Source organism: Marmota flaviventris, chromosome 15, assembly GCF_047511675.1.
Source record: "Marmota flaviventris isolate mMarFla1 chromosome 15, mMarFla1.hap1, whole genome shotgun sequence".
Classification (NCBI taxonomy): domain Eukaryota; kingdom Metazoa; phylum Chordata; class Mammalia; order Rodentia; family Sciuridae; genus Marmota; species Marmota flaviventris.
This window is the reverse complement of record NC_092512.1, coordinates 70,224,572-70,242,037: the sequence shown is the minus strand read 5'-3', so window position 1 is coordinate 70,242,037 and position 17,466 is coordinate 70,224,572. Positions and strand designations below refer to the sequence as shown.

General features: G+C 33.9%; 1 protein-coding gene across 9 annotated transcripts in view; it reads right to left on the bottom strand.

Annotated features, from left to right (window-relative positions):
• The window catches only part of Sgk3 (serum/glucocorticoid regulated kinase family member 3), a 116,173-nt gene that overhangs the window by 21,647 nt on the left and 77,060 nt on the right, over window positions 1–17,466 (bottom strand). For all 9 annotated transcript variants that reach the window (XM_071602335.1, XM_071602336.1, XM_071602334.1 and 6 more), the window contains 4 exons: window positions 13,458–13,533; window positions 9,097–9,184; window positions 4,379–4,428; window positions 805–862 (listed from right to left, as the gene is read on the bottom strand). In XM_071602335.1, coding sequence (XP_071458436.1) covers window positions 805–862; window positions 4,379–4,428; window positions 9,097–9,184; window positions 13,458–13,533 — 272 coding nt within the window. The remainder of the gene's footprint in view (window positions 1–804; window positions 863–4,378; window positions 4,429–9,096; window positions 9,185–13,457; window positions 13,534–17,466) is intronic.

Genomic DNA, 17,466 nt, shown 5'->3' with positions numbered 1-17,466 from the left:
CTTCAGTTTAAATAGCATATCTTCAAAGACACCATCCTTGATGGATACATCTAAGTAGAGATCCCCCCTATAGCTGCCCTATTTTCCTCTGTCACTTCACCCTAGTCTTCATTTCTATCATTGCCCCTTTACTGTTTATGTTCACTTGATAGCAAAATTTTTTTTCTGATACTGGAAACTGAACTTAGGGGACTTCTATCACTGAGCTCTGTTTAGCCCTTTCTACTTTTTATTTTGATACAGGGTCTCACTAAATTGCTGAGACAGGCCAAAACTTTGGATCCCCCCGTTTCGGTCTCCCAGATAGCAGGAATTACGGACATGCACTATCCCCAGCTATGACTACAAAATTTTAGTGGACTATTTTCCCCACTAGCTGGTAAGCATCACAAAAGTAGTAAACATGTCAGGTTTTTCAACAGTATCTAAACAGTGTCCACATGAGTACTTGGCACATAGTAGGTACTCAACAAATACTTGTTCAATAAATAAACTTTATTTTAGAAATTGAGTAGATGGCTTATTTCCTTAATTATTCTGTTATCACTTAACTAGGAAATGTTTAAGTTAACATCTTTCCTATTTGTAGGAATGAATCTTAACTTCATATCCTTCAAACAAAAACGTCCTATGGCTCACACATATAAGAATGCATTTCTTTTTCTTTTTTTTTTGGGTGCTAGGATTGAACCCAGGACCTGGTACATGCAAGACAAGCACTCTACCAACTGAGCTATATCCCCAGCCCCAAAATGCATTTCTTAAGTACTTATTCACTGAATGAGAAAATGAAAACATTCTTACCTTGCCAAAGCTGCCTTTTCCAATAACTTTTAAAAAATCAAAGTCAGTTGGCTTCGCACTGAAATAAATCAACAATGACAAGAATTAGCCTCCTACAAATTAGAAAGATGTTAACTTAAACATTTCCTAGTGAAGGATATGGAAAATAAGCCCTGAAGAACTTCCCTTACTGTTCCCCTACCTGCCCTGCCCCACCCAGCCCTAAAAGATGCCGCCACCAAAACTGCTCCCATGACCTGGCCCTGCCTGCCCAAAATAACTAACTCCTCCAGTGATTTGGCTCTGCTAAAAACCCAGACCCTTGTGGTAGCCCCCCTGTGGTGGCCCACTGGCTTTTTCCTCCCCCTCAGATGTGCCCCTGTGGTGCTGGTCCCTGAGGCCTGCCTCCATTTTCTTTTTAAATATTTTTTTAGTTGTAGACTGACTCAATATCTTTATTTTATTTTTATGTGGTGCTGAAGATCGAACCCAGGGCCTTGCACATGCTAGGTGAGCACCCTACCACTGAGCCACAACCCCAGCCCCTTCTGTTTCTTTTTGTACTCCCTTTCATGTGCTTTCACCTAGCACCACATTCTTTAATAAATAAATTTAGGTTCAAGATACTTACGTATGGCGATTCCTGTTTTTTATACTAGTATTATTTCATCTTTTTATGTCAGTAATAATATCTACTTTCTGATTACATAAAATATTTTATACCTTCCTTTTTATAAGTCCCATTAAGTTCTATTTAAGAGGGACTTCAATAATATTCTCTTTGGGAGAAAAGGATGGAGATATATCTCTAAACAGAATACACACACACACACACACACACACACACAGTTGTGAGTTCAAAGTAGCTTCTGTCAATTTTATTAACGATGAGCCACACCAATGTTGTTAATAAGGAAACTAAATAACCATATATTATATACTCCAAGGACTACATGGCAATTCTTTTTTTTTTTTTTTGTAGTTGGACACAATACCTTTATTTTATTTTAAAGAGAGAGAGAGAGAGAGAGAGAGAGAGAATTTTATTATTTATTTTTTAGTTTTCGGCGGACACAAAACCTTTGTTTGTATGTGGTGCTGAGGATTGAACCCGGGCCGCACGCATGCCAGGCGAGCGCGCTACCACTTGAGCCACATCCCCAGCCCCAACCTTTATTTTATTTTTACGTGGTGCTGAGGATCAAACTCAGCGCCCTGCATATGAGCACGCTACCACTAAGCCACAACCCCAGCCCCTGCTTGACAATTCTTTTGAAAAAAAAATTACCAGTTGCAACACCTAGTAAAGATGCAAAGAAAACTTTAGAGTGAAGTCTTTATATTAAGAGTTTTACATAAAAATCACGTATTTTACATTAAAGTTAAAAGCTCATTCTCTTGAATGCTTATATAGGAAAGATAGGAACAGAAAAGCCAAGAGAATACCAAGATTGTCCTTTTGTTTATTTTAAACTATCAGGTAATAAGAGCACTGGCTATCTGTAAGCATACACAATGAACAGCAGAAAGTTGAGCTTAAATAGCCAGAAGACCTATTTCTTTCATGACAGTCTGAATTACTAAGTTGTACTAAAGAAAGGGAATAATTCTATTTAGATTTGAAATTTCCATCAACTGATTAAAATAAAAAAAAAAAGACAGCCCAGCATAGTGGTACATGACTGTAATTTCAGTGACTTGGGAGGCAGAGACAGGAGAAATACGAGTCTGAAGCCAGCCTAAGCAATTTAGCAAGACCCTGTCTCAAAATAAAAAGGGCTATAGATGTAGTGCTCAGTGGTAAAGCACCCCTGGGTATCATCCCCAGTAGCACATACACACAAAAATAAAAAGTCAATTCATAGCTGAGAATATCACCAGGACAAGGTTAAATAGTAACAGGAAAAGTTTAGTGAGTTAAATATTTAACTAAATTTAGATTTTTTTTCTTCTGTAAAAACCCGTCTTTGGACTGTTTTGATCTTGATATGCTAAAATATTAAAATAATTTTTTAAACAAAAACAAAGATGGCTTGGTGGAACATGTCTGTCATCTCAGTGACTCAGGAGGCTGAGGCAGGAGGATTCCAAGTTCAAGGCAGCCTCAGCAAGTGAGATCCTATCTCAAAAATAAATAAATAAATACATACATAAATAGGTCTGGGGATGTAGCACAGTGGTACAGGGTCCCTGGATTTAATGCCCAGTATGGTAGGAGTGGGATGGGACATGGCAGGGGCCATCAAAAGCAAACAAATGTAACAGTACAAAATGAAACCCCACAGCAGAGAGGCTAAGGTCCCATGGTTAACTGTTGGTAAGGAACTCTTAATTGAAAGCAAATTTCCATTTTGTTATGACATTTTGTTCAATGCTATGAATGACAGCAAAGAATGCTCAGAACTAAAACTTCCTTTTCTATTCCCTTTCTTTGGTTTCCTTTGCAGCAACCCTTAGCCCTAGTATGTGTTCTAAACTCCTCCATCAGTGGTCTATACTGCTGTCCTCTTCTCTAGTTCTCTTGTAAACCCTTTCCCTATCAAGGTCTTGTGCCCAACACCATCGAGACTGCTCACAAAAATCACCAATGATTTATTAAATCCAGTAGTCAATTTTCAGTCTTTATCTAACTGGCCCTATCAGCAATACTAATGGAGTTTAATTACTCCCTCTTATTTGAGACATTCTCTTCTTCTGACATTAGGACACCACATTCCTGGTTTTCCTTCTACCTTCCTGACTTCTTGTTCTCCATTACCAGTTTCTTCCCTGACCTCATGATGTTGAAGTATCCCAGGATCTAATCCTTGGTTCACTTCTTCCATCAGTATATACTCACTCTCCTGGTAGAAAAGGGTAGAGAAAGCAATGTGTCCTGGGATAAGATTGCTATGGAGTTAATCCAAATTAGGATGACAATACTACATTCTTCCTCTAATCCATTACAGACATCACTAATCAATCTGGGTGCTTATCAAACTGACTCAGGCAGCAGCCTGGAATCCTTTGTATTGTGTGTTCTCAAGATGGTGTCTCTATTTGCCATCTCTGGTCCTGTTCAACATTTCTCAGAATGTGTTCTTTAAAATGTCTCCCCTGTGCTCAGATAAATATGGAAATATGAGAGAAATCAGACAAAGTTTAAAACCTTTTAACATTAGTGACACCTCAGGAACAAGTTGGCTAACAACTAGGGTGCACCAACAACACTGAGTATCAGATGAATACCAGTTCAGTCTGTGACAATTTCCACCCCTCCAAAGAATACCCCACAGGACCTATGGTCTGTTGGAAAATATGGTCAACTGATTTTTTACACACACACACACACAATCAGAACAGTGAAAATGACAAAATCTAATTAACAACTTATGGGTTAAAAAAAAATAGCCCTTTAGAAGGGCTCTACTGAAAGCAATGAAAAACTAGAACACTAGGTGAGTCAAGCATATGATAGTACTATTTTCACTGTAATTACAGTCATATATTATAGCCCCCCTCTGTTAAACTGGTATAATTTACATATATCTTCATGCTCTTAAAGAAGATCTTCCTAAAATGTCATCAAAAGATTGCTTGAAATAATTAAACCTACTGAGGATTTCCAGTTGGTCCCAGGTTGATGTTCTGTGAGGTAGAGTGTAGCTGTTTGAATGGGGAGAAAAAAACAATAGCATTCTTATTGGAGTTTCAAAGATTATCAGTCAATTATTATAGCTATCAGTATATGTTAAAGAAACTTTATTATAAAGTACAAAATTCTTAATAACTGCACATATGTATTTGGGAACAATATAAATAATCATTTCATCATAACTTTCAAGAGCAGTTGTTAAGGAAAAAGGTAAGCCAAAAATCAATCATAAAGTTGGCAAATGAATGCAGTAAAAGCAAAGAAAACTGCTTGGAAGAGATGGGCACTGAAACTATAATTTAACAGGAAATCTTTTTCACATTTTGAAAACTGGTTTAAAAAGGCTATTTGTTTTTCAAATTTTTAAATAGTTCATTAATAATACAGAAAGTGATAGGATGATGGCAATGATGACTATCAATATTGGGTTTTCAGTTTTAATTTGATGATCAATAAATTGATTTCTAAAGTAAATACAGACAACAGTATTTTTCTGATTCCAGCATCACAGTTTTAGCAAAATTTTAAATAGGCCATTCTCTTCGCAACCATTAATATAGTAAATTTAATTTCTGGTATTAACTTTGAAACAAACCTATACTCACCTAACATGCCATAAAGCAGTTTAACTAATAAAAGATTCTGGCTCATTAGTAACAGTTCATGAGAAATTTAGCTCAAAACTCTGAAAGATTAATCTAGTGATCATGTCAGAGTGAGTGTTTTGTTTTGTGATGCTAGGGATCAAACCAAGTGCCTCCAGCATATGCTCCTTCAGCAAGCTACAATCCCAGTCTAAAGTAGACGTATTTCACAAAAGCCAAGTACAGGTAAATTATGCTTCAAATTCTCTTTGAAGTTCTTTATATATTTAGAGAATTAAATTAGTTATAAATGCTCTAAGTATGTATACTTTTACAAGAGTCCTATATAATTGCATTTCGTATAAGCTATAAATAGGAACAAAGCTTTTAAAATTTCCTCTCTAATCAGAACTAAAAACATTTTATCTTACTAAATTTCTTTTAGAGACACGTTATACATATTTTTATTTAAATTCGTTTCAAACTTATAATGTTCAGAAGACAGTATTTTTAAATTTAATGGCAAATACTATCACCTCTTTAAAGTTCTGAAGTATAGTAAGTTTCTTATGAAAAAACAACATTGGCACTGGCTTTATAGTTACAATTAAAATTTATTTCCTACCAATACCTTTATATGAAAAATCTTCATGTAATAAATTCTCAATTCCCAGAAATCAAAATAGCAAACGATGAAAAAATGTATAAATACTCTGAGGTACATTAAAGGAGACCTGCTCTGTAGTGGCATAATTGTAACACGAGAGTAACTTTTTATATTTAAATATTAGTGTTGCAGAGCACCCGACAACATAATTCAAACAACGTTTAAATCTCAATACACTTATTCTTTTAGTGAATGTACAGATAACTGGATCATTTTTCCATTCAATGAAACATTTTTTTCATATGTCAGAGAAGTAAATGTCGATTAAATAACATAAACAATTTGTCCCCTGAATTAATATATAGTTAGAAATTTAACTTTTTGGCAACAACTTTATTAGTGGAGTACATTCCTAAAATGATGAAAATAATTTTTCTTTATTATTATTTTTTTTTGGTATTGAACCCAGGGCCTTACACATGCATACCTATTTTAAAAATATTTTAGATGTTGATGGACCTTTATTTTATTTACTTATTTATATGTGGTGCTGAGAATTGAACCCAGTGCCTCAAGAGCTCTACCACTGAGCCACAACCCCAGCCCTACATACCTATTTTTAAAAGATGACATCAAATCATTAAATTGGGAGTACAGTATATTAATAGAATGAAGACTAAATGAAATCATAAAATCATGAAATCATTCTTGACTTCTCTTAACCTCTATTTCTCCTTTTAAATAAGGGAGCAGAGGTCCAGATGTCCTCCAAGATATCTTCCAGCTATGAACTTCATTTAGTTATCCACCTAAATGTTCTTAATAAATAATTACATTTTCCAAATGACTTAAACCAGCAATATGCTCACATAAGTAGCAAGCAAAATATGGAAAATCATAGTTACAATAATTTTTTTTTCTGTAGCAGGGATGGAACTCAGGGGCACTCAACCACTACGCATCCCCAGTCCTTTTTTGTATTTTTTGTATTTTTATTTAGAGACAGAGTTTCAGTGAGTTGCTTTTTGCTGAGGCTGGCTTTGAACCTGTTGTGATCCTCCTGCTTCAGCCTTCTCAGCTGCTGGGATTATAGGCATGTGCCACTATGCCCAGATATAATGGATTTTATTCTTAAAATATTATTTAAATAGTTTAATCTTTTAAAATTAAAGTATAAATCCATAATTGGAATACATAAAAAATACTAGAAAAAATGTTTTTAAATATCTACAACCTTACCAACAGATGATTCTGCAAATATTTACAATAATTTCATTTTTAAGTCTTTGTATATCTATTTAAAACTGATTGTTGTTCATGCTGTGTGAATATGTATATAGTTTTTTTCCTCAAACTTTTACATACTGAATTTACTTAACAGCATGCCAAAGATTAAAATATTACCTTAAAAGATTAAAATATTACCTTAAAATTCTTTAAAATACATAATCATATGTGGAGAAGCTATCTGATTGATAATAAAAATTGATTTTAATGTTTATATAAATCATACTGAAATAGCATCCTTTTTTCCCTGTGTAAGGAATTCATTTGCATAAATTCCTAAGTGAATAGAATCAAATAAAAATTTGATACATAATGAATTGTTTTCCCGAAGAGTTGCATAAAATCATGACACCAGTAATGCCCAATGGTTCTTGTTGTACCTGTCTTCATCAGTCCTGCAGTATTTTATTTACTTTATACTTTTGTTAATTAGGTAGAGAAATAAAAATCTCTCCTTTAAAAATTTCATTCGTGGACTGGGGATAGGTCAGTGGTACAGTGCTTGCCTAGCATATGTGAGACTGAGGATTCAATCTCCAGCATAATATTTTCTTTCTCTCACTCACACAAAAGCCAATAAAATTCATTTGCTATTAGCATCAAAGTTGGAAAAACCTTTTCTTCTTATGCAAATGTTTCCCCATTTGTTGTTGCTGTTGTTTCCTGACTAGGTACATGGAGATAAAATAAAAATATTCTTTTACATTGTCCTAGGAGCAACCATGTTAGAGCTGCCAGAGTTAACTCTGTTCTCTTAACTGGGAATTCTCCTGGGGCATCAGAGAAGGAAAAATATTACTTTCTATGAATTATTATGCATTCCGCTGTCATTTATTTTAAAAAAATCAATAAAAAATATCAAACTAAAAATGCTAAAAAGAAGTCGCATAAAAGAAATATGTCTATTTTCCAAAAGACTTTAGCTCTAATGTTCCAATTCACATTATTATCTTTTAAAAAAAAATTTAGTTGTAAATGGACACAATACCTTTATTTATTTTTATGTGGTGCACAGGATGGAACCCAGTGCCTCACAGGTGCTAGGCAAGTGCTCTACCACTGAGCTACAACTCTAGCCCTCATACTATTATCTTTTAAAACACCAAAGTAGAACCATAACACAATTAAAAGACACTATAAAGAAAAATGACTTCAATAAAACTCTTCTAAGTTTCTTATACATATTCAATAGTTAATAAATTCTGAATTATAAAGGTACTATCTTATTTATATAGAATTTGTGATTATATTATCATAATTTACCTTTACCCATAGCTTTCAAAGGTAAATGTGGGAAATATCTTCATAAGACACAAGCTTATTTTACTTATTTGCTATCTCAATCTACTATAAAAATTAAGAATAGCCTAATTATTGGAGATGCCTGATGACTATGTATATATAGAACAAAAATAAAAGTGGAGGGCTGGGGCTATAGCTCAGTGGCAGAGCACTTGACTAGCATGCGTGAGGCACTGGGTTTGATCCTCAGCACCACATAAAAAATAAATATATAAACAAATAAAATAAAGGCATTCTGTCCATCTACAACTACAAAAATTGTTTTAAAGTGTTTAAAAAAATAAATATATTCAAGTGAACGCCAACTGATACAGGTATACTGACTATTTTATACAAAAAACCCTGACAATGCCAAGGAAGGGATATATATTTTTGTTGAATAAGGTCCTTCCTGCTGACCAAAATTCAAAACAATAGTTTCAGGTATGATGATGACAAATATATACAATGGTAAAAAAAATGATATAAACTGAAGAAAGCAGAATATAAAGTTATACACACTATGTAATTTAGATAAATTAAAAAATCTTACACATTAAGACAACACTGAAAAGAAAATCATTAAGATGTTAAAATTACTAGGTCTGGGTGGCAATAATATGGGTAGTTTTTTTCTTCTTACCTTTTATTTTCAAATTTTTCTTTAACTTGCATTAGATTGTTTACTATAAAAAGTATTTTATAAGAAATAGTGCATTTTCTAAGAAATAGTGATCAGTAATTGGTATATATATTGTTTTTTGGATTTGGAATCCTCAAGAGTAAGAAAATCTACTACAGATAAAAATCTATGCATAAAATGACTTCCTTTTGAATAAATGTCATCCTAAAGTAGCTAATTTCATTTTGGGAATATAGTAATTTTTCTGTTAAAAAAACCCCATAATTTCTCTTACTACCTTCTGAGTACTTCTTTCATCCTCATCTTCAGATGGATCTGACTGATGTCTGGGGCTATCCATTTGAAGGAATGCTCTGACATCTGGACTAAAAACAAAAATTAATTTTATTATGAGCTTGAAAGCATGTCTAGAGACTTTCTCCACTTTAAAAATCAAAAGAGAAATCACTATTTTAGCATTTATAACTAGAAAGCTAAGCAAAATGTATTAAAATTCTTTATTGTAAAAGGAATAATTAAATTAACTTTTTAATAAACAGGGACCACAACAAATATCAAAGATATAATCAGTTCATAGAAGAGGAAACCCAAACACCAAGCAAATTTGTGAAGATGCTAACTTTACTATGAAATCTGAGAAATACAAATTAAATGATTATGAAGTAACACTTTATATTCATTAACTGGCAAAAGTTAGAAAGATAATAATATCAAGTTGGTAAGAGCCAAGACAGTGGTGCATGCCTGTAATCCCAGTGCTTGGGAGGCTGAGGCAGGAGGATTGCGAGTTCAAAGCCAGTCTCAGCAAAAGCGAGGTGCTAAGCAACTCAGTGAGACCCTGTCTCTAAATAAAATACAAAATAGGGTGGGGGAAGTGGCTTATTGGTCAAGTGTCCCTGAATTCAATTCCTGGTACGCACCCCACAAAATAAAAGTTGGAAAGAGGAGCTGGGGTTAGCTCAGTGATACAGCATTTGCATCGCACATGTAAGGCACTGGGTTCCATCCTCAGCACCATATAAAAATAAAGAAATAAAATAAAAGATATTGTGTCCATCTACAACAACAACAAAAAATATATAGAAATGTTTCAGATCAGCAGTCTTTAGAGATTAAAAAGTAGGTTAGTGGTTGCCAAGAACTGGAGGAAGAAAGAATGTGGAGGTATTCCTTTTGCGGGGTGGTAGAAACGTCACATTAAACTTGGGATGACAGTAATGATGGTTGCACATTGTGAATATATTAAAAACTACTGAATTCTACAATTTAAAATAGTTAAAATAGTGAATTCTATCTCAGTCAACAATTTTAACCAGGTATGGTGGTACATAATCCCAGCTAATAGGAGGCTGAGGCAGGAGGATTGCAAATTCAAAGTCAGCCTCAGCAACTTAGTGAAGCCCTCAGCAACTTAGTGAGATCTGTCTCAAAATAAAAAATAAGGGGCTGAGGTTGTGGTTCAGTGATACAGCGCTCACTTAGCACATGAGAGGCCCTGGGTTCGATCCTCAGCACCACATAAAAATAAATAAGTAAAATAAAAGTATTGTATCCATCTACAACTAAAAAATAAATATTCAAAAAATAAAAAATAAAAAGTAGGTAGAGGCTCAATGTTTAAATGCCCTTGGGTTCAATCCCTGTTACCATTAAAAAAAAAAAAGGTGAGAAAAGGATTTTCAATCTTACCACACAGAGGCCACCACTATTAAACACTTTGGCAAACTTTAATTTGGTGTTTTTCTCTGGAAAATTTGTATCTTACTGTTTTTTACTTAAAAATTACAGCAAAAACATTTGCCTGTGTTGTTAAAAGCTCTTTGTAAACAATGAGTTTTTATATATGTATGATGTAAAATACAGATGCACTGAAAGTTATTCAAATTTTTCCACTTTAGGATACATAGTGGCTTCCAACTTTTTACTACACAACTTTCACTACTACAAATAATGTTACAACTGACAATCTTTGTGCCAAATCCTAGAACTGAATTTATGATTTTCAGGATAGATTTTTAAAATTAAAAACACTTGGTCTAAATTATAAACAATTTTAAGACTTCAAATATAATCTGTTAAACTGATTTCCAAAAGGGCTGTACCAATTTATTCTCTCTTAACAGTATATGAACATCCTAAAGACTCTTTCAGCCTTGGTTAGCATTAAATGCTAATACATTATATAAATAATTTTATATCACCAGCACAATATTTGCACATTGTGTAACAAAAGATTTGTTAATGGCATAAGAAAGGAAGGGAGGAAGTGCAAAAAGGAAAAAATAATTAAGTTTAAAAAACTCTTGGCTACTTATTTTTGGGGTGCTGTTCATGTCTTCTATCCTGAATGGCATGGCAGAGTTACAAGGTATACAGGTGTATGTTTAAAAAAAAATCCATTGGTTGCATACTTACAAATTATGTGTTTTACAGTTCAATATTTTTAAAATTGGTAATTAAAAATAACAAAATTGTTTTTAGTTAATTTTGATGCTAAACATTAAAATCTTTATAATGGCACAGTTCAAGGGCCAGAATGAATACTCAGCATTCAGTATACAGTGTTGGAAGTTTTGACTAACACTTGCCACTGATATGCCAATTTAAAGAAATCTCCCCTGCATACAGCAAAAATTAGGGGTTGGAAGAGTAGATACAAAATGAAGACAACATAAAACTTGTGCTAGGGAAAAGGCATAAGGTTAAAAAATATATATACAAAGAACCAAATAATAAAAGGCTCTTTGCAGAGGAATAGTCCTGACATGGGAACTCTCAAAGAATGCTCTTCAACTTTGAAATAAAAAGCACTGTTTTTACTGCACTGGCAATCCTGGTGCTACTACTACAAGAGCAGGACCTCCATGAACCTTGTTCTGTGATTATGAGGGGGAAACATAGCCATAGGCAGATCATGTCAGACGGGGTCCAGTCATAATATTTTGGTTAATTTAGTAAATTAAATAAATAATTTAGTAAATTAAAATAAGCTTAAAAAGATCAGAGCACTTACTCAGAATGGAAGAAGTCCTCCATGAACTGTAAAGTACTATATAAACGGCAATCGTCATTTTTAGAAAAATGGCTTAGGGCTGAGAATGCAGCTGAGCAGTAGGGTGCTTATCTAGCATGTGCAAGGCCTTGGGTTTAATTCACCATACCACAGACACAAAAATTAAGACTGCTCAAAAATATAGTTCTTCAGTGTTGAGATTCTGAAAAATCTGATAAACATTTATCCTGTTCAACATTGTCAATGTAAAAATGCAACTTTTACATTACACAAATAGGTGATCTGAACCTATCTGTGTAATGTAAAAAGCTCCCTGATATTTTATTTTATCCTCTTTTTCTTCTTCTTCTTCTTCTTCTTTTCTTATTGTTGTTTTTTTTGTTTGTTTGGATACTGAACAAGGGGTACTCTATTACTGAGGTACATCCCTAGCCCTTTTTATTTATTTATTTATTTACTTATTTATTTTTAATTTTGAAAAAGGGTCTCACTAAATTGCTGAGGTTGGCTTTGAACTTGTAATCCTCCTGCCTCAGCCCTCCAGATTAGTTGGGATTATACACACATATAAGCTACAAATCACAACACAATCAATGCCCAAGAATAAACCATCAGGCTTAAAAATTAAGAAACAAATGAAACCACAGTTCTGCCTATCATTTCCTAAGTATTTCTGACCTACCTCCTCCCCTCATCTGGAGCTGCTGGCCTACAGAAGGAAACTTAAACTCATTAGCACAAGATACACACAGGGCTAGGTAATGCCTTCATCTTACATGGCTGCATGGAATACTGTGATGAGGGCTGGAAGCCTGTGGTGGTAGCAGAGAACATGGTGACAATATGTGCTTGAATCCTGCCAATGCGTTCAGTTTCATCTACTTTCTGAAAATCTATTTTGTTCCAGGTACCATGCAATGTAAATACTTGAACATCTTGATGTTTCAGGCTTTTGCATCCTCTGTTAATAGGTAACACTCCATTTGGCTTGAATGCTCTCCCTATCTTTGTGTTCTTTTCTGGATGATTACACATCCTTCAGGTCCATGAGCACAGCAGATCACATTTTTCTATTATCTTCTAGCATCTCTATCATAAAAATTACCTGGCTTCAGTTCCCTATTTATATCTGTTTCTTCCACTAGATAGAACCACTAGAAGGCAGGGACAGTGTTCATTTAGCTTTATATTCCCAATGTATATAGTGGGTACTTAAATATTTTTTGAAGGCAGGGATAAATATCAAATAATCAGCAAAATGTTTTAACTGTATCATGCAAATTTCTTTCAAGTTTAATTTATAAATTTATAAAGAACAAAAGAAAGGAAGAAAATCACTAAGACAAGTTGTTGAAGGGAAAGAGGATAAGACACAACAGGAGAAGGGGCTGGGGATGAGGCTCAGTGGTAGAATGCCTGGCATTGGCATGCATAAGGCCCTGGGTTTATTTCCCAGCATTGCCAAAAAAACAAACAAAATAAAAACAAGAAGGGAAATGCTTCAGGAAGATTTTACAAACATACACAGCACAATAACATTTCATAGGATAAAATCTGTCTGAGGCTTATTAATATTTTTAGGTTTCATTTCACTGTCTCTTTAGAACATAATAAAAATTACTTACTGGTTGTAAAGCTCTGGGTATCTGACTAAGTTCTGAATGAACTCATTCAGTCCTGCTCTCCTTTGTTTAATAAAATCTGTAAGAGGGATATAAACTATTAGGATTATTTATGTTAGCCTATGTAATTATCATCAAAACATTCATATAAGAATAAGCAAGCACAAGATGGTAAATTGTGATTCATAATCTATTTCTTAACTCATCCTACTTGGCATACAAGGAGGAACTAATTCTTAAAATATATGTATGTGTATATGAAGTCTATATGCAATGATTTAAGAATCAGAATAAAGCAAATACATCTCTCAAAAGAACATCATCAAGAACTGCCTATTTTAGGTTCTAAATAGAGTCACTATAAAATGTGGAGAGACACTTTGCTTTGTCCAACTCCTTATGAACCACCATGAAATTAGTAAAAATTAACACTATGACATAGATAACTGCAAATCACACTAAAAAAAGCAAACAAAAAATAAGGATTACTAAAAATCCTTTAAGGCAGGGTAATGATAATTAATTGGTTAACAGAATATTACCAAACCACTGACTTAATTCCTGCTGTTAAAAATCCCTTGAAAAATACACTGGTGTGCTTTCCTAACAAATAATTGTCCAGTATCTACAGTTGTTTGTTGATAACTGAGGTTAATGCAACCATCAGTACAGTTTCTCAATAAATGTTAAGCACTAGTGTTTCTTGGAATTAGAAAACTTTACTCAAATATCTTGTCTCTGTTACTTACTGACCTTGAACTTTTTCTTTTTCTTGCATGGGAATATACTCATTATATATTACAAAGTGAAAATAACAAGTTGCATAGATACCTTTTGTGTACCTTTATACATGACCATAACACGATGCAAAGCAAAATGTCTGAACCATGATACACCAAAGAGAAAGAGTGAATCTCTAACTGAATTATTTATCTCATGTACTGGCAACTTCTCCTTTTAAACAAAGGAGAATATATGTTTGTGTGTATATTACTTGTGTCATACACTCAAAAAATCCTAAAATAGACACTTGAGATAATTTAAGTCAAGCATGCAACACAGCACCTGGTATGGAGCCAGGCCTCAGTACATATTCACAATTATCTGGAAGGCTTGTGCTCTCTCTTCTCTCCAGTTGTGGTGGTAGGATTTTTGTGCTGATCTATCCACACTGGTCCTGAACCATCTTGACCACTCAGGTAGAGATTATAGGTGTGGTCCATGGCATAGAATAAAGTGACACTTTCTAGAAAAATCCAGTGAGTCACATGGCATTGATGCCTAAACATCAAAACTATGTAAAAGTCAAGAGTTTTCCCTGCTGTCCTTGAGTGGCTGATACCACCCTCCTTTCTCTCTAAGCTACCTCATCTTCTACTGATTTTTTTTGCATTACCAGGGAATGTACACAGTGGTGCTCTACCACTGAGCTCCATCCCCAGCCCTTTTTATTTTATTTTTAATTTTGAGACAATGTCTTGGTAAGTTACGTAGTTGGCCTCAAACGTATGGTCCTTCTGTCTTAGCCTTCTGAGTCACTGGGATTACAGGCATGCACCACTGTGCCTGACTTCTACTGATCATTTTGAGGTTATTGTATTAACTTCCTACTTGTCTATCTCAAAGTCTTTTTTGGTGTTTTTACCTTCTCTCTTTTTCTCTTGTCCCCAAATAAGCAGTTCTCTTCCTGTTTAAATCATCAAATTCCTCTTCCATGTTTTTTTTTCATTTTTTTTTATTAGTTGCTTTTTCGAGACCTAACTCTTTACTTACAAAATAGGATAATAACAATATTTATACCTCGTAAAACGGTTAAAAAAGAGAAATGCATGCAGATTTATACAATACCTAGCAGATAAGAGAGAGCTATCATGAGCCATTATCATATTATTATTGTTGTTGTAGGGTCAAAAAATCATCCTAAACCCTAATTATTAAAAAAAAAAAAAGTCTTAAAAACTGAAGACATAGGCTATTTGAAAAAGCGTCTCTTAATGGTGAATATCTAGATAAAAACATACACAAAACTATTTAAAGTCAGCAATGAAATGAAAAGTCTAGCAGCACTTAGTACAGCATGGGCTATAATTCAGAGAGGAAAGGAAATTCCTATTTTTATTCTTGTCTCCAAAGAAAAATATATCTTCCTTAAGTATCCACAGAATAATTTAAAACTGCTTCTGTATAATCATTAGATTTTTTTTAATATTACAAATGAAGTTATTCATTTTAGTCTTCTTTACATATTACTAAATCCAGTTCCTGAGAAATGTCTTTGAACTACAGTTTTTTAAATTTATATTTTATTTTTTGTGTTTCTGGGCATTGAACTCAAGGTCCTCACATATAGTAGGCAATTGTTCTGCCACTAAGCTACCCAATCCTCAAGTACAGTTTTTAATGTAAGCCTCACATATACTTTAATGTTTGATGACTTTTTAAAAAATGACCTTGGAAGAGTTTCACAAGATGCCTACCTTGTTCAAAAATTGCAAAAGTATATCTGAATCTAAGAAACCTAATTTTATATATTTTTTAATAACTATACCTTATATCTAACAAGTGGGGAGAAAACCCTTTGACTGGAAATAACTCATAATTTTGGTGGCAAACACTATATATTAAGACCTTTATTGAGTATAAATCAGTAACAAGCCCCATTATGTTAAGTAGAATATTGTTTATATTTTTGTGTGTGCATGTATGTGGTGCTGGGGATCAAACCCAGAGCCTTGTGCATGTGAGGCAAGCGCTCTACCAACTGAGCTATATCCCCAGCCCTCAAACTTAATTTTTAAGCTAAAATTAAGCATGCAAATATCTGAAAATAACTCCAAGTCATGCACCCATCATAGGATGAGTACTAAGAATATATATAAAGTTGATATATTATCTATTTTTTTACATTTTTAATTTTATTTTATATTCTAATTTGTTATATATGACATCAGAATGCATTACAATTCATGTTACACATATAGAGCACAATTTTTCATATCTCAAGTTGTACACAAAGTATGTTCACACCATTCATGTCTTCGCACATGTATTTATGATAATGGTGTCCATCTCATTCCACCATCTTTTTTACACCCCTTGCCCACTCCCTTTCCCTCCATCCCCTTTGCCTTTCTAGAGTTCATCTAATTTTCCCATGCTTCCCTTCCCAATCCCACTATGAATCAACCTCCTTATATCAGAGAAAACATTCAGCATTTGGTTTTTTGGGATTCACTAACTTCACTTGGCATTATCTTCACCAACTCTATCCATTTACCTGCAAATTGCATGATTTTATTCTCTTTTATTGCCTGAGTAATGTTCCGTTGTATATATGTACCACAGTTTCTTTATCCATTCATCTACTGAAGGGCATCTAGGTTGGTTTCACAGTTTAGCTATTGTGAATTGTGCTGCCATAAACATTGATTCGGCTGTGTCCCTGTGGTATGCTGTTTTTAAGTCCTTTGGGTATAAACCGAGGAGTGGGATAGCTGGGTCAAATGGTGGTTCCATTCCAAGTTTTCCAAGGAATCTCCATACTGCTTTCCAGATGGATGCACCAATTTGCAGTCCCACCAGCAATGTCTGAGTGTGCCTTTTTCCCCACATCCTCGCCAACACTTATTGTTATTTATATTCTTAATAGCTGCCATTCTGACTAGAGATAAAATCTTAGAGATGTTTTGATTTGCATTTCTCTAATAGCTAGAGATGTTGGAAATTTTTTTATATATTTTTTGATTGACTGTATATCACCTTCTGAGAAGTGTCTCTTCAGTTCCTTGGTTCATTTATTAATTGGGTTATTTGTTATTTTGGTGTTTAGCTTTTTGAGTTCTTTATATTCCCGAGAGATTAGTGCTCTGATGTTCAAGTGGTAAAAATTTGCTCCCAAGCTATAGGCTCTCTAGTCACTTCACTGATTGTTTCTTTTGCTGAAAAGAAATTCTTTAGTTTGAATACATCCAATTTATTCTTTATAAATTTTTTTTTAGTTGTAGATGGACAC